The following is an 18,489-nucleotide window of genomic DNA, read 5'->3' on the forward strand; positions in this document are numbered from 1 at the left end:
GGAAAAATGGTGCTGATAGACTTGCTTGACGTTGGGTTGCCACAAACCTTCAATTTGTAAAAAAACAACGACAACAACAAAACCACAGTATCTGTGACGTGCAATAAAGTGAAGCACAATAAAACAAGGTATTCCTGTGAACTGTTTTCTCCTGTTAATCTTTTTGTTACCGGGGTCTCAGCCAAGAACTCGGAGGGTAGAGGGAAAATCATGTCTTCTCTAGTACACCCATACTCACTCCTGAGACTCAGCACTGAGCCAGAGTGAGTCATCCAGACTAGAAATGTCCGCGGGGGAACCATCCACGTCAAGTTGTAGTTGAAACCACTCGGATGAGCTCCCCGGAAAGAAAAGAGCCATGCAAAGCCATGGAAAGAAGAGAGGGGTGATAACTGCATCTCAGGAAAACCCAGTGTTCCCATTCAAGTGGGTAGGAGAGAGTCATGGAAAAGTTTTCATGAGAAAGTGGTTGGAAGGATAAATGGTACAAGGAATACATCGTGTCCCAAAAGGCAGAGAGGAGAGGGTTTGGAGAGGCAGGGCAGGACAATGGAGATCAACATTTGGGGGACAGAATTCTGTGGAGGCTTCTCCTGAAAGTTATTAAAAAGCCACCTTTGAGGGCTTGAAAGCAGGTAATAAGGGAGAGATTACGATCTCATATAGTAACTAACACACAGTCCAACTTAGATGATCTGCTTTATAGACTCCCACTGATACTCCTCATCCCTCTCCTCATCACCCCAGTGAGCGCTCAGGTGGGTTGGCTCACTCTGAGGCAGCCACAAAGGCTTGGCCATTTCCCTTTTTTCCCAAATTTCTGAGAACTGGTCTTTCTCCAGGATGCTGGGAGTTGGCCCCAGACTACTACTGCAGGGATCCTGGTCGTGCTGGAAAGTCAGGTTTCTCAAAGGACCATGATCATCTTGTAAAAGGCACTGTCCTGTTGGGTAGGCTCCAAATTCAGGCTTCACTTTGGGACCAGACTTCCCAGGCACCTCCCCGCAAACCACAGCCCTGGAGTTCAGCCTGCAAGCTGCAAAGAAGGCAGGGGATGGTGAACTCCTCCAGATAGGCCCAGATCTCACACTGGCTCTCACATAGGAGGACATTTTAGGGAAAATTCTATTTTGATGCAGGAACACAAGATTCTCTCCCTTTTGCTTCAAAGCGTCACAGAATTATTCTGTGCTCAAATGACATTCAAATGCATAAGCCAATGAGCTCCTTTTGGTGCCTGAGCCAGGTTGGGTCGGATTTTGTTAAATTAGGGCAGTTTAGGAGGAAGTCAGACCTGGCTGAGGGTCAAGGACACTCATTCATTCTTTCAGCAGTTATTTATTGAGCACCTATTATGTACCATGCTAGACCCTTGAGATTATAATGATGAAGACAGACCTGATGCTCATTTTCATGGTGTTTACAGCCCAAGGAGACTGCAAACAACAGCAACAGACAGAGGGGATAGAGATGAACGTGACGGGACTACTTTAGATAAGCGTGGTCAGAGGGGCCTGTTGGAGGAGATGTCATTCAGGCTAGGTCATAAGATATGAGCTGTTACTAGATGTAAAAATGAGTGGAAGTAACACAAACCAGTGTAAGCACAAAGGCCATTTGGTAGGAAGGGTGTGACACCGTGGAAGTGAAGGCACACCAAGTGGTAGGAAGCGGGAGGGGGTGTTCAGGGAGGACGGGGGACAGGGGAAGGGCAAGTGACAAAGACCCTTGGGTCCTCTGAGCCCTCTTCTCTCGACTAGCCCTCAACCCTGGTGTATAAAGACCAGCTTCTAACAGCTCACAGCCACGTCCCTAAGGTGACTCCAGCCCCCCGCCCCCCACCTTAAAGTACCTGCCTGAGAAAACTCAAGGCCGTCAAAACCCTTTACTGTTTGTTCCTGAACAATCACCTGAGCACAGGGCCCCTGCCCCTCAGTTCCATGGGAGGACACAGCCCAAATGTGGGTAGTTGCCGGCTCGCAGACATAGCTGGCCGAACCACATTTATACTGACTATCTCTTTGTAATCTGTAATTTGTCACTTCCCCGACTGTACTAAGGCCCCATTTGCCCCTTCTCCCTACTCCCTTGTTGGCCCATTCAGCTCTACAAATCCAGGTTGAGTTCAGTTCAGGATGGACTCCTTTTTCCTATTGCAATAGTTATTACTGATTAAAATCTGTCCTTACCACTCGAATTAGCGTCCAGCTTTGTTTATCTTTGACTCAGGCCAGCAGGACCTCCGAGGCCACGGCCAGAAGTCTGGGTTTTATTTTCAGTGTAACAGAAAGTCCATGAAGGGTTTAAACAGGGGTAACAGGCTATGACTTGGGTTTTAAGATCCCTCTGGCTACTGCGTGCAGAACAGAATGTAGCTGGGAAAGAATGAGAGTCAGAAGCCAGTTAGGCCACTGCAGTGGGTGGGTGAACATCCAAGCTATGCACAGTATCTATCGAGTACATCATAAACTATCAAGAGGTAGCTATCGCAAATTACCCTTTACTCTCTTTCAGCCATCACTCTGGGTGAGTGAGAGTCATTCCCACGAACTGTTTGCTTCCCTACTTCTCCCATTTATTACTCAGCATTGCTGGAGGAGCTGGATCGCCATTTGGGTAATTTTTCAAATGTAGAAAAATAAATTCTAATGCCGAGAGAAAGGAACATTAGAAAGAAAGGGAGAAATACAGCTGTGATCAGTCAGGACACACATTTCCCAGCTCTCCCACTGTGCCTCTTAATTCAAACAGATTTTCCTATTTTCCAGTGAGATGGTGGTCCCCATTCTTCCCCCCAGCTCAGGAAAAGCACGGTAATTTCCCTGTATGCTTTTTCTTTTACGAAGCTCCTGGAAAATATTGCCAGTGCACTACGACATCCGATACTGAGAGCAAATTTTTTCCACTAACACTTGAATACAGTCTCTGTTTTTCATGTTCTCTGGGTCATTCCTGCTTTTAGTTTTGGCAAATGAGAACAGCAAGCAGCCTCCTGGGAAGTTAGCATTCGGTACCTAATATTCCATGCTGGGCACGGGTGTTAGCAAGTGCAGGGGACAGGCCGTGTCTCCCATCCTTTCCTCTCCAGCTGAAATCAGGCAGTCTCCCGGACGGCACTGCTGGAACCTGAGACCGGACTTCATCGGTCCCACTAATGACTGCATAGGAATAAATAATTGAGGTTGTTAATGAGGGCTTGAGTTATTTTCCCAATGAGCCCAGCTTTCTGGCAGCTGCTGTCATTTTCACACGCTTGCCTCAGAGTCAGCAAATATTTGGAATTTTTTTTTATGTGGGTGTCTTTGATAGCGCCCCTGGGAAATAAAGTAGGTCCCAGCCTGTCCACTCCAAGCATTGCGGGAGAAAGGGAAATAAAAGCAGTCCACAACTGTGAACCTGTTTTCTGCTTTGAACCTCCTTTCTACACGAGGTAGAAGCCAAGTCACACACAGGGTCTCTTTCTCTAGGGGTTGAGCTTAAATTTGGGGGCAACTTCTCTAAAGCCAAGGAGTGGGTGTCAAGTGGCAGATTGGTTCAGTGTCCTCCTTGACCTCCACTGGGACGTTCTCATTTGTGGCCAGTCTTTGTTGGTGCACAAGTCAACACTTTGCCTGCCTCTTGCCCACCACCAGGTCACCAGCTTCTCTGTGTCGTGCTGCCCTCTGTTGTTCAGAAACACCTCAGGGTTCCTGCCCCATCAAAGGGACAGGAACACCATTTCCATGGCCGCTGGAACCCCCGGCACCACAGCATTGATCCCCTGACACAGCCTGTGAAACAGAGTAACTCAGCCCTACCTGCTCATATTGAAGATTGCACCTGGTGGCGCACATGCGGCCCTCAGATGTGTCTTGTCTGATAGGTACTGAAAAAATTAAATGAAAAAATTAAAAATTAGAGCCATCCCATAAATCAGAAGATTTCACATATTTCAGATTCTCCTCCCATCCTTTTCTGTCTCTTGATGTTCTCGGAGCCCACAAATAGGCTTATATCACCTTAAAAAAAAATCATTGCCCACAACATGCCTCAATCAGCCACTTCAAGCTTTCTTTTCAAGTCTGCTTCACAGGTAACACTGTATGGCCCTAAGGACTCAACATTCCCTAAACCCCATGTTTCTCCAACTCTCTGTGGTGGAGGACCAATTTTTAAGTTTCCAATCTATCACAAATCAATCCTTTTGTAAAAAAAAAATAATAAAAATGAAATTAAAAAGATACACACAAATACGAGCTCAATTTATTATTATTCTTAGTGTGAACAGAAACAAAATTACTCTATAAAATTGCTATATAAGCTTTTTAAACGCTTACTCTGAGTTTCTGTACTGCCCTCACTGTGGATCAATAACAATTGTAAGCATGGCCCTAAACAATTCCCAGACTTTTCTGCTTTCGTGGCTTTGCTTATGTTCTCCCCTCTACCAGGATGCTGTGCTTGCTGTCCACCCTCCCTTCCTTCCCTCCCCCACATCGTGCTCAACTTCCAAAGACCTTCTGATCCTTCAAGGCCCCTTCAAATGTAGCCTCTGGTAGGAGGCATCTTACCTGCTCTGGGAGCCCCCATTGGGCACAGACTGACTCTCACCCCCTTGGCATTGTATAAGGATAATTGTGCGCTCTGTCATCACACCCCTACCTGATGTTAAACTTCCTCAGCTCAAGCACTTTCCCACGGTACTAACCCAGAGCCTTGTATATAGTAAGCTTTCAACACACTGTTGCTGGGTTGAAGTACTTCAATGAAAAAAAAAAAGAAAAAGCAAGGAATCCATTGGATTGGTCACAGAGTGTTACTGGCAAAGTGGGAACAAAACTCAGTGCTTTGGGCTCTTAGTTTAATTACCATGAATTCTCACCAATTTAGCCCTAAAAGTGAGGTAAGTCAGACAGAGAAAAACAAATACTGTATGACATCACTCACATGTGAAACCTAAAAAAACCCAACTCATATATATATGGAAATTAGAATGGTGGTTACTTGGGGCTGGGGGTGGGGAAATTGGGGAGATGTTGTTAAGGGTACAGCCAGCAGATAAATTAGTTCTGGAGATCTAATGCACAGAATGGTGAATACAGTCAATAATACTGTATCATAAACTTCAAAGTTGCTAAGAGACTAGATCTTAATTGTCCTCACCACAAAAAAGAAATGATAATTATGTGATGTGATAGAGGTGTTAGCTAATCCTATTGCATTATATAAATGCACCAAACCAACATGTCCTACACCTGAAGCCAGCGTCCATTAACACTAGATGTCCTATCACTCCCAGGCTCAGCCCAACCGACCAAGGAACCTGTAGGAATTGCAACCCCACTAGCTTACGAGTAGTTAACCAGCACGACCTTAGAGATATAATCACCAACTGTACCTAATGAATTCTCTAATATAAAGAATAAAGAGACAACCGCAACCACATTCTGTCTAGGTAGTGGAACCTGCGGGCTGGGAAACTTCAGGATGGCTCATGCTAAGAGCTGGACCCTGAAGAAGCACTTTGAAGGCAGCCCTACTCATAGTAACTTTGAGTTAAAGACAGTTGAACTCCCATCCTTAAAAAATGGAGAGGTCCTGCTGGAAGCTTTGTTCCTTACCGTGGATCCTTATATGAGAGTGGCGGCCAAAAGATTGAAGGAGGGTGATATGATGATGGGGCAGCAAGTGGCCAGAGTTGTGGAAAGTAAAAACTCAGCCTTCCCAGCAGGAACTGTGGTAGTGGCTTTTTCAGGCTGGACGACGCACTCTATTTCTGATGGGAAAGATCTGGAAAAGCTACCCGCAGAATGGCCAGACACGTTACCGGTGTCTTTGGCTCTGGGAACAGTGGGCATGACAGGGCTAACAGCCTACTTTGGCCTACTTGACATCTGTGGTGTGAAGGGTGGAGAAACAGTGATGGTTAATGCAGCAGCAGGAGCAGTGGGCTCTGTGGTGGGGCAGATAGCTAAGCTCAAGGGCTGCAAAGTTGTTGGAGCAGCAGGGTCTGACGAAAAGTTTGCCTACCTCAAAAAGCTTGGATATGATGTTGCCTTTAACTACAAAACAGTAGAGTCTTTGGAAGAAACTTTGAAAAAAGCCTCTCCTGATGGTTATGATTGTTACTTCGATAATGTAGGTGGAGAGTTTTCAAACATTGTTATCCCCCAGATGAAGAAATTTGGAAGAATTGCTATATGGGGGGCCATCTCTACATATAATAGTACTTGCCCTCCTCCCCCAGGCCCACCCCCGGAGAATATTATCTATCAGCAGCTCCGCATGGAAGGGTTCATCGTCACCCGCTGGCAAGGAGAGGTCCGCCAGAAGGCTCTGAAAGACTTGCTGAAATGGGTCATAGAGGGTAAAATCCAGTACCATGAATACATCATCGAAGGATTTGAAAACATGCCAGCTACGTTCATGGGAATGCTGAAAGGAGATAATTTGGGAAAAACAATAGTGAAAGTATGAAAAAAATGACACACGGAATCTAGAAATCATTTGGATAATTATTTCTTTTTAACCATTTAGTAAAAATGTATACTACCTTCATCATCTAAGAAATAGTCATTGTGATGAGTTTGATCTCCCTAATAAAACACATGTAAGTGGTATGTAAAAAAAAAAAAAAAAAAAAAAGAATAAAGAAATCTTGTCAGATTCCAAGTCTCTCAAAAGGGAAAAGACCTCGAGGGACCCGACAAAGCAGTACCAGAGAACCTGCTAGCATGATATCATGGGCATCCAACCAACAGCATCCACTTTCTCAAAAGACCCCTGCCCAAATTTTGCCCTTAAAACCCCTCCATTTGCAAGCCATCAGGGAGTTCAGGACTTCTGAGCATCAGCTCCCTGTTCCCCTGGATGATGCCACACCAATAGACAAGCTCTCTTTCTTCTCCGCAAAAGCTCAGTGTCCGTTTTTATTGGCTTGCTGCACATCAGGGAGACAAACTCTCATTTGGTTCAGTTGCACACCTTAAATTACACGATATTTTATGGCATATCTGAATTTTAGAAGCAAAAATAAAAACAAAAAACCTTGGGCTATTATAGAGTATCACAGAAAAATCTGATGAACAAAAGAAAACCACAGCTCTATTTATTGTTGCCAAGTGAAATTTGGCAGTCTGAATACCTTACCTGAATTATAATGAATGTTCAGACATCTTGAAGAAGTACCTGTAAAAGCCTCAGAATTAGAATTCGCATGTTCTTTGACCTTGGTACGTGTTCACCCAAGAATGGGAATTCCTAATTCTTTTTCTGGCTTAAAAAAGGGGATGGGGAGAGGAACTCAAGAGAATCAAGAGATCCAAAAGAGTGTTACTCAGGTGGGCGCTAGAGGGAGATCATCCAGCTTCAAAGAGATTGTTCTTGGAAAAGAACACCTCTCGGGGCTGCAACAGGGAAGGAACAAGCCAGCTGGGGAGGAATATTGAGGACACATGTAAAATCCTGACTTCCCATTCAGGGCCTCCCTGAAGTTGAGAGAGGCTAGACCATTTCCAGTTTTTGAGGTTTTAGGTTGATTTTGAAAATTAAGGAACTCAAAGCCTTGTAAAAATTGTGGTATATATTGTTTAATAATATACCAAATCACGACTTCTCTCCCTCTCTCTCTCTCTCTCTCTCTCTCTCACACACACACACACAGCATATGTAGCTTGACGTGGAACTTAAAAGTCTGTGAGATTGTTTGGAATTCAGCCAAGATATGGGGGTTCAGGTTATTTGTGGCTGATGTTCCCTTCTTTCTGCCCCCCAAATTTTGAATATTTGCCTCTTAGCCTGTCTTGGGAACCATTTGCAGCCATTTCCCCCGGTATAGTCAAACATCCCCCAACATTCTTATTCATTTCCATGGTTTTAATTGCCATATGTTTGCTTATTCTCAAACATATACCCTCAGGTCTGGGGAAATTATTAAACTTTCTATGCCTCAGTTTCTGGATCTGTTAAATGGGAATAATAATGGCACTTGCCTGGTAGGCTTGTGAAGTTTAAAATTTAATTAATATATGCACCAATGTATGTTGTACATATATTATACATGCATACATGTACATATATGTATGTATATACAGTACACACAAATTTGTATGCAGTGACATACACATAGTATGCATGTTTTATATATATATACATGTGTACAGGCTTGTGTGTATGTTAATTCATATGTACATATATGTATATACATGAATATACAAGGAATGTGTTTATGTGTATATAAAGTTCTTGCAACATAGCACACACTGTATTATTTTCTTCTCATGCTCAGTGCTTGAACCACACTGAATCAACAGTGGTTTCCTCTCTTCTCTGCTCCTTTGCACTTGCTCCTCTCTCAGCCTAGAATAGCCTCCTATTGTCCCTCCCTTTGGCTGTCTTCCTGACTCAGATCAGGTCACCACCTTTAGGTGGCCTTAGATCACCTTCCCTCCAGTTAGGTGTCCTTTCCACATGGCAACTCTCTTCAGTATATCGCCACTCCATGTAATTATTTCTTTTTTTATAATGTTTTATTTATTTATTCATGAGAGTCAGAGAGAGAGAGAGGCAGAGGCAGAGAGAGAAGCGATGCAGGACTCAATCCCAGGACCCTGGGATCATGACCTGAGCCAAAGGCAGATGCTTAACCATCTGAACCAGCCAGGCGCCCCCATGTAATTATTTCTTATCTGTCCCCATCACTAGACTGTGAACTCCTTGATGGTAGCATTTGTGTCTTACTGCTTTGGTATGCCCATCATCTAGGACAGTGTCTAGGTACAGAGCAGGGCTCACAAAATATTTGTTGAACAAGTGCAATCTAAAAATATCTACAGGCAGGGCTCATATATACATATGTAAGTGTAGACCAATGACCCCTGTGGAGAGCCTGGGCCATCTACAGGAAGGGAAGGAGGGCATAGGGTAGGTACAATGGGAGAAGCCCCTCTATTTCCCGGGTGGTGGAGGAGGGGGGCAGGGTTAGCAGGATTATGGCCAGCTTTGCAGGTGAGTGCCCTGGGTACATTTTGCTGCTCTTATCTCTGCAGTGCTGTAGGTTTCAGCCATAGCTTTGCCCCTAATTTGACTGTGATCTTGGAAAACAACTTTGCTTAACTTCAACTTCCTCATCCCCAGTTAACTACTCTACCTGCGATGGCATTTAGCTGGATCGACCTCTGCAGCAGAGTGGACTACTTCAGGCTGTGTCCCTTCTGACTGACTTCATGCCTTTCTAGTTGTTAGCTTCAAACAGCCACCCTAGCCCCTAGCTACATGTTAGGTACAAATGTCAAGTTGCTTTCCTTTTCATTTCATATTTCGTAAATATTAGTCATTTGCATACCACTTTCTGATTTGTCCTATATTCACATTTTTACCTAAACTAATTTTTGGCTTAACATTTTTATTTAAATTCATCACTTTTTATTTATGCCCACTTTAGCCTTGTTCTAAGCAAAAATATTCTTAAATTCATGAATTTGATATGCAAGGGGCACTTCTGAATACACGTAAAAAACTATAACAGTTACAATGTGTAATAGTCATCTGCGTGGTTTCTACAATGATCTTGGGTGATGGCACGCTCATTACCCTTTGGGAAATCTCAGACACGTCGTTCTCAAAGGGGGATTCCCTGGATCAACAGCATTAGCATCACCTTGGAACCTGTTAAGAATGCCATTCTCCAGCCCCACCCGAGTTATTGACTCTCAGACTGAGGGTGGGGCCAGCAATCTGTGTTTTAACAAGCACCACCCCCCCACCCACCCCCCCACCCCCCCCACCCCCCCACCCCCCCCCCCCCCCCCCGCCCAGGTGATGCGCTCAAGATTAACAATGCTGTCAGAGAACTTGGTGCACTCCCATGAGCTGACTTCCTCTACCCAGGAGTCTCTAATTCAGACCCTTCCCCCAGCTTTGGCTCAGCCCTGCCTCCCTTCAGGACCATTCATCATTCCGGTTCAGCCACTGAGACATGAGCAACGGCACAGATGCACCTGCTTTTCCTGCAGCTAGCACAGCCTTCATTGGAACAATTTCCTTCCCACCTTATTGTTTCCCAATCTTTCAGGCACTGAGTTGATTAAATTCAGAGGAAGAAACAGGTCAAATCCTCTGTTCCATAAAAACTAGTTACCTTCTCTGTCCTCCTCATTCTGTCCTGTGAGGTGGGGTAATCTTTTTCCTTTTTCTCAGCATGGTCTTCTACATTGTCAAGGCCCTCTCCATGGGGCAGGGGGGCATGAGGACCTCAGATGTTGTGTAGGTGCCCTAAGAGGCATCTCTGGTCCTCTGAGCAGAACCACTATCCCTGAAGGGAGAATCACAGGAGCTTGTAAGCCATCTTGCTTTGCTCAGCCATTGATACTGCAGTATATATATTGATGCTGGCAGTACAAGTCCAAGGACCCAGACTGGGGTCCCACAGAACCAGTCAAGAGGGTCCTTGGCTTCGAGCAGGATAGAAATCAAATGTGAGCCAACAGGAGGTGAAAGCAGAGTTTACTGAAGATATATACAGAGAGAGATACAGACAGAGCATCTGGGACACTCAGAAAGGAAAAGAGGGAGTCTCATCTTTGCTTGGGCTCTGGGGTTTTTACTGATGATTGTCTGGTGCACTTGTCCTCTCAGACATCCAGAAACTTGTCAGAATGAGGATAAGATCCAAGTGGACATCATAAGTCACTTATTCCCTGAAGCCAGGGGTCTTGATGTTAAGATGTCTCTAGCACCAAAGGTCCGGAATATGCAGGATAACTTCCTTCCTCTGGTCCTTCTCAGCTGGTCCTTCCTTAGATGTTATCTATTCTAGAGAAATCATTAACTCCTTGTCCCTTACAAGGAGGACATATACTTTTTGCATTACAAGGCGTGTGTAGAGTGAGGTGGGGGCGCAGGTCCTGGCAAGAATAGAAGCCAGAAAAGAAGCAAAGGGAAAAAAACAGCTTTTTCCCTTCTGGGGTCCCTTCAGTTTCTCTGTCTCAATATTACTGTTTCCTGCAGGCAGCTTCTTCATCTCTTCTCCCCCTATGCTCTCAACTATGCTGATTTCAGCTATTTCATGCTTCAGCTTCCTACCTGCCAGGGAAGCCTAACCATCTCCTCTGTTCCACCCCCACCTCTCAGAGAAGCTCTACTGTTGCATTGTTATCCCCATCCTCTGAAACACCCAGCCAACAGGTCCAAAGCTAGAACATATCACCTTTGAGGGGAGGAGAAAAAATTTTCCCTCTACCTTTCTAAATTCTTGGTTGGGGCCCCTACTACAAAAGACAGATTAACAAAAGAAAAACAAACAAGTTTATTAGCTTGTATATCTCATGTATACATGGGACACACCCAGGGGAAAAATGAGAAACTCTCCAAGAGGTGGTTTAGAATTCAGGCTGAAATACCATCTTTAGCTAGAAACAAAAAGGGTATGGGGAAGGCCAGTGTATGGGGATAACCAGGGAAAGTTTGGTCCATCAGAGTTTCATTACGCAGATTTAAGTTGGAGGCTTCCCCACTGATAAGACTTTTTTAGGATTCGCTCACCCCTGTCTTCCAGGTGTAGAAGGGAAAAACCCTCACAAATGCAGATTTCTTTTATAAATGTAACTTTCCTTTACAAAAGGGTAACTTCTACTCTGTTTTCAGAGCTTCTCCTCTGTCTGCTGTTTCTTAAAATAATCAACTCAAAACAATCTTTATGCCAACAGGGCCTATTTGGGGATGACAAATCCTCACCCTTCACCTTCCACAATAACCCACTTATTTTCTTGCCTTTCCCATCTCAGTTAATTGAGCCAAAGTCTGTTGCATCGTCCAAGCCAGAAAACCTTGCCTCTTCCTCATACACATTCCGTGGGTCAGCAAGGTGTGGGGATTCTGCCCCTTCATCCTGAATCTTTCCTCCTTGTACCCTGAAAGCCATGTTCTTAGTGAAGATCCTCAGTCCATTGAGACAACAGTTTCCAAGCTGGTCAGTCCTTTCTGCACCTGCCCCCTACTTGGCAGCTGAAGTAGATTTTAAATAACAAATCAAATCATTTGGCACTTCCCTATGAAAACTTTTTCCACTGCCACCTCCTGGATAAAGTTCAACACTCTCGCAAACCAAGCCCTTGAGCACCTGATCCCAAACTTCTTTCCTGTTTTGTTCCCAAAGCATGCTGGAGTCCAACCACACAGAACCATTTGCCATTCCCAGAACACAGGAGCCTTCCTGCCTCCAGGCCTGGGATGCCTCCCCGTGGGCCCTCCTTTCCCAGTTTGGTGATTTCCCACCAGCCCATGAATCCCAGCTCTAGTGTCAACTCTGGAGATTTCCGTGACTTCTCCCCACATCCAGCCAAGCCTGGGCCCTATCCACTGTGCATCTGCAGTAGCTCCTAAATGAGGGCCCCTGCAGAGCTCCTCCCTACTAGAAGGGGATATGGTGGTCTGTCATTTGCCTTGGCCCCCCTGGGGACCAATGCAGACAACTAACAAGTATTGCAGCAGCCTACGGAGATCAACCCCTTTCCAGGCGTTGGGGAGGACATTCTCCTCTACCCTGTTAGGTTTCCTGACTGAGTCTGAAAATTAAGCTGACGAGGACAGATGAACAAGAGAAAAGCATACACATTTTTTAAATGTTTACATGTACTTGAGAGTATTCATAAGAGAGAAAGGTGACCAGAACAGGAAGCTTTCATACCATTTAGACAAAGAAACAGTGAATTTGTGAAGAATTGACAAGACAAAGGGATTTGGGCCAGGAGTAATCCAACTAGGGCTAGGTAGTCCTTGGAAGATAAGGGTTAGTTTAATAAGATTTGTTTGCAGATTGCTCTGATCCCATCTATGGGCTGATTGGAATCCGACTCCAGTAAAAGAAGAATTTATTTCCCGCGGACAGAAAAGGGGTAGTTTTCCCCTCAGGGTTTGTTGCTCCTTAACTGCCTTCAGCTCAATTTTTTTTTTTAAGGTTTATTGATTTACTTTATTTTATTTTTATTTATTTATTCTTAAGATTTATTTATTTGAGAGAGTGAGAGAGAGAGAGAGAGAGAGAGCGCGCACACACAGGAGCAGGGGGACGGGGAGAGGGAGAAGCAGGCTTCCTGCTGAGCAGGAAGCCGGATGCGGGCTCTATCCCAGGACCCTGGGATCATGACCTGAGCCGAAGGCAGGCGCTTAACTGACTGAGCCACCCAGGAGCCCAAAGTTTATTGATTTATTTTCGAAAGAGAGAGAGACCATGTGCATGTGGTGGAGGGGCAGAGGGACAGAGAGAATCTCAAGCAGACTCCTGGTGAGTGCGGAGCCAACGCAGGCCCCCATCTCTCAACCCTGAGCCAAAATCAAGAGTTGGATGGTTAACTGACTGAGTCACCCAGGAAACCTCAAAATAACTTTTATGTCAAAGAGGTATAATTTGGGGTGACATATTCTGGTTTCCTTCATGGGCTACCTCATAACCACTCTAAACATGAAGAGTTGTAAACACGTTCCAACTCCTAACAAATCTGGAAGGTCCCACATTTTGCCTCAAGTCACCAGGACCCTGGGTGTGCTGCCATCCCATCCACACTAGGCTCCTTAGACAACATTCACCCTCTTAAGAAGCTAAGAACCCAAACCCTCTATCCCCAAACCCTGCAGCATACTGTCTTTAGGAATTCATCCTCACTCTTCTGTCACCTCCGTTAGCATAATGAGACTCTTACCTTGGAAAAGCAAAGTTGCAAAACTTTGTTTCATTATAGAAATTCTGGAAAGTCTTGTCAAGTCATCAGCAGATAGTTTACATCCTAGATTTGCCTTACCTTGTTGTTTCCCCCAGTCATAGACTGTTATAATCCTTACCCAATCCTTACCCAATCCTTACCGAAATCCTAACCAAATCCTTACCCAATCCTTCCTTACCCAATCCATCCCCAATCCTAACCAAACCTCCTTCTCCCCACCTCAAAAGATCTACCTTAGGGGTGTGCGGGTGGCTCAGTCAGTAGAGAATGCGTCTCTTGATCTTGGAGGTTGTAAGTTCAAGCCCCACGTTCGGTGTAGAGATTACTTAAACATAAAAAAAAATCTTAAAACAAACAAGCAAACCCAAAACCTACCTTAAACCAGACCTCAAAGTCTTAATCAGACCTTCCCCTTTCCCTATCAAGACGCGATCAGACTTCCGTAGGGTGGTTTGCAATAAACTCAGCTTTGCCTTATTAACAGGTTGTTTGGGAAGCCAGCAGTCAAATGGGCTTTGTCTTCTCTAGGCTTCTCCTACCTAAAGAGGAGATTGTTAGTTTGCATTCAAAGGGAGTTTGGTTCTCTCACCAAGTTCGACAAAGAAATTCTCTATGTTTAGATGTAATGTCCGTGTGCTGTGAAAAACCTGGCCACGGCACTGAGACGATGCTTCATGTCTCTAGCTCAAAATCTTCCTTCGGCTTCTTCCTGGCAGCAAAACCCACCTGCAGATGGAAACACGATGACGTGGTGCCTTCTGAGAACTTACCAGCAGAGGGTGCTCTTGAAAAAAGAATTATTTGGAAGCCGCTTTGCGGGGACTGGAAAATTCCCACACAGGAGGCACCATTTAATTTTAATTATTGTAATTAATGGTAAATGCAAGTGGTGGAGCTTCCACAGGACATACACCAAAACGGGCACAGAGTGATAGAGGTGCCAACGGCGGGAAACCCAGCAGAAAACCTTCCCAAAGCGGCGCTCAGATGAGGATTTAAAGCCTCTGGTAGGGGTTGCCTCCTTACCAAGACTCCTTCAATAAGAGAAATTTCCCCCAAGTAATTCTGAAACCTGCCGCATTTAGCTCATGTTGCGCTAAAGTCAGAACTACTTACTTTGGCGTTCCTGAGAAATTATTCTCAACGTTCATGCAGAAAGCCCCCCTAAGCCAGGAGTTGGCAAACTTCTTCTGGTAATAATAGGTATTTTCACTTTTGCTTGCAGGCTATGCAATTTCTGTCATAACTTCCCAAGTCTGCTGTTGTAGCTCAAAAGCAGGCACAAAAATTACACAACGTATGGGAGTGGTTGTTTTCTAACAAAACTTAATTTATGGACCCTGAAATTTTAAATTTTGTCTAATTTTCACAGGTCACAAATGTCATTCTTCTTTTGATTTTTTCCAACCATTTAAAAATGTAAAAACCATTTTTAATTTGTAGGTCATTACAGAGACCAGATTTGGCCCATAGCCCGTGGTTTGCCAAACTTCTGCTCTAAGCCATCCTTCAGCCCCCTTTAACTCCATCTGTAATTGCAACACCTCCCTGAGAGAATATCTTTGTAAATTTTTCTCCCCGAGACCATCTAGAAATATCCTCCAAAAATGATGAAACAAAACAGCTCTTTGAGGTCCTACTGTTACCGAGCAAGAGTTGTTGAAAATACTGCACTGGGTTCAGGGATTCATAAAAACACATGATTTTCAAGGGTCAACACAACTAACTACCTTTTCTGGTGTGACTATTTACTGCAAAATGCATGTTTTGCCCGGGAGGCTCTGCTGGGTCAGCACTGAACTAGCAGAGAGAATGTAAGCAAAGCCAGATACACCAGGGTCTTGGACATGTGTGTGACTGAACTGCTTCAGCTGCTCTTTCTTTCTCTGTAAAATGACAGGATGATATTCTCTACCCAAAGGGCCTTTAAGGAGGATGCCAAGAACCTGAAATGTAGTAGGCACTAAACGGACGGTAGCTTTTATTACCCAGAAGATAGAAATGAACCCTCAGAAATACTTCATCAGTGTATGAGAACCAGCATATGCTCCAACGTTAGTAATGGGTTATATAGTGTCTTAGTCCATCTGGGCTGCTATTGTCACAGAATATAGTAGTCCATGTGGGCTGGATACCATAGACAGGGTAGATTATAAACAGCAGAAATGTATTACAGTTTTGCAGGCTGGGAAGTCCAAGATCAGGGTATCTGGTAAGGACCTGCTTCCTGGTTCACAGACAGCTGTCTTTTCTGTGTCTTCACACAGAGGAAGGAATGAGGGATTGTTCTGGAGTCTTTTTTCTAAGGGCACTAATCCCATTCATGAGGAGTCACCCTCATGACCTAATCACCTTTTAAAGGCCCCACCTCCAAATACCATCACATTGGGGGTTAAGATTTCAACAGATGAATTTGTGGGGACACAAACATTCCACGTATAGAATATGGTAATACGAATGGATGGTAAGATCCTTGAGAGCGGGGCGCACACAAAGTTCCTCTTTTTCTGACTCACTTAGTGCCTGGCACCTAAAGAGGGCCTCAGTTGTTGGGGAACACCTGTGCCTTGATGGAAAGCCATGCATTGCTCCGAGCACACGCCTCTTGGTTATCTGGTTCCCATGGGGGCTCTGCACCTTTTCTTGCCTTTGAGCTATTTTATAACTCTGTGAGTTACGGATAACTGATAGCCATGTGAAATGCTTCTTACTTTAGATATGCAACTAAATTCTGTCTCGGGGAGGTTCAATTGACTTCTTTCTCCCTTTGTGGAAGAAGAGTTTTGTACCATTAGCAAATTCATTTCAGTATTCCTGATCTGCAAATGTCTCGGCTTTTTGACTTCTGCTTTATAACCAGTTGTAACATTTACCTGATTTCCTTATCAATAATGAGTTAAATAAAATCTTCGACATGTGTTTATTTTACACCTGTGTGAGAGGCATGATTTTTAACTATTTTGTGGAAAATTATCTCCTAACACACCATTTAATTGTGAAACTGAATTCAGGAATGTCTTTTTAGAAAACATTTGAACAGCATCCCAGGGGACAACCTAATATATTTCTGTCTTGCCCTTTTGAATCATCTTCTCTTATGTTCTACTCAGGACTCTGACAATAGCTATAAGACTTAGAATGACACATTTCCTCATCTGCAAAATAAGGGGTTGAAGGAGGAAACTGTTCATAAAGTGGCAGTTTTCAAACTTTGTGGTTGAAGGACCCCTTTCTACTTTTACAATTATTGAGAACACCCTCAAATTATTAAGGCTTTGGTTTTTGTGGGTTATATCTATTGCCATTTATCACATTGGAAAGTAAAACAGAATTTTTTTTAAAGATATGCACTTATTAATTCATTGAAGTAACAATAACAAAACCATTACATGTTAATATAAATAACATTTTTATGAAATATAACTGTGTTCTAAAACAAGAAATACAGTAAGACAAATTGCATTGTTTTACATTTTGGCAAATCCTTTTATTGCTTGGCTTAATACAAGTGCTGGATTCTCATAGGTGCATTTGCATTCAATCTGCAGTGACGTCAATATTACGTAGGCTCTAGAAGCTCCATTGTACACTCATGAGAGAATGAGAATAGAAAAGGCAAATAATATCATATTGTTATAATTTTGAGCTATCAGACCCCCAGAAAGGATCTCAGGACCCTCAGGAGTTCTGGAATATTCTTTGAGACCAGCTGTTGTAAAGTAAACCAAGATGTCCCACAAGTGGAAGCAGTGATTTTTTGATGATGGGATGTACCAGGGCATCATGCCGACCCCTTTCTTAAAGCGACAGTTTCCTTTGGAAAACAGTCTGGAACAGTAAGCTTTTTCTCATGTGTATACTTATGCAAATGCAGGAGCAACCGTTGCTCTGTGCTGGGATCCTGTGTGACAAACCCTGGTGGGATATAGCATATTCCTGGAGTCGGAACAGGGAATGGGGTGGGGGTGGGGAGGGGAAACCGAATGAGCACCATTCTTATCTCTTTCCAAGAAGCTCTGGGTGAATTCTTGAAACTGCATTTGCAAGGGCCTCTGTCCTGAGACTCTTCCTGATCCCTTCTCAAATCAGGGCTTTTGGAATGAAGCCCCTGGAAGCCTCCACTGCCACCCAGACCCTGCTTCTGACCCTTGGAGGGTCACTGGGCTCTGAGATTACAGGGAAGCAGTTGTTAGAACAGCTACTGAAAAGGGAAGGTATTTTCCCCTCCTGAAAGTCCTGAAAAAAAATAAATAAATAAACACTTCAGACCTTCCCTGTCAGACTCCTCCTTCATGGTTTTCCCTGCACGGGCTCCTCGATACCAGGAAATATTTCTTGTGCAAGTGACCACTGTCTAAGTACCAAATGACGACAGTGAAGAAGAGGCAAGGATCGACAAGAAAGAGTTCCCTGATTTCTTCCTTCCAGAAAAGCGATCCAGAGGTTTGAAGTTTACAAACAATCTACTTATTCTACAAATGAGAATAGATTCAGAACTTTCTAATAGCCTACTTCTCAAGTACTTGCATTCCAATTTCCATGATAAGATAGTAATTAAGGGTTAAATTTTTGGAATCAAGACAGATGTAGGTTCTTATCTTTGATCTCCACTTCATAGCAATGGGAACCTGGGGGAAATGTCAACCTTTCCAGATCTCAAATTCCTTAGCTATAAAATGGAGGGGAATTAGTTCGAGTGTCCCCCGAAGCAGAGCCTGGACCTAGACCTTGGGCGAACATAGTTTAATGATGGTGAGGGTGATCTCAGAAAGCAGAAAAGTAGGAAGAAAAA

General features: G+C 44.0%; 1 protein-coding gene across 1 annotated transcript; it reads left to right on the forward strand.

The window, feature by feature from the left end:
- Positions 1-5,466: 5,466 nt before the first annotated feature.
- On the forward strand, positions 5,467-6,456 carry LOC113909316 (prostaglandin reductase 1-like). Its single transcript, XM_035728057.1, has one exon. The coding sequence runs from the start codon at positions 5,467-5,469 to the stop codon at positions 6,454-6,456; it is 990 nt and encodes a 329-aa protein (XP_035583950.1).
- The last annotated feature ends 12,033 nt before the right edge of the window (positions 6,457-18,489 follow it).

This window comes from Zalophus californianus, chromosome 6, assembly GCF_009762305.2.
Source record: "Zalophus californianus isolate mZalCal1 chromosome 6, mZalCal1.pri.v2, whole genome shotgun sequence".
NCBI lineage: Eukaryota > Metazoa > Chordata > Mammalia > Carnivora > Otariidae > Zalophus > Zalophus californianus.

Coding starts and splice junctions, on each gene's coding strand:
- LOC113909316 (XM_035728057.1), top strand. CDS start 5,467: ATGGCTCATGCTAAGAGCTGGACCCTGAAGAAGCACTTTGAAGGCAGC.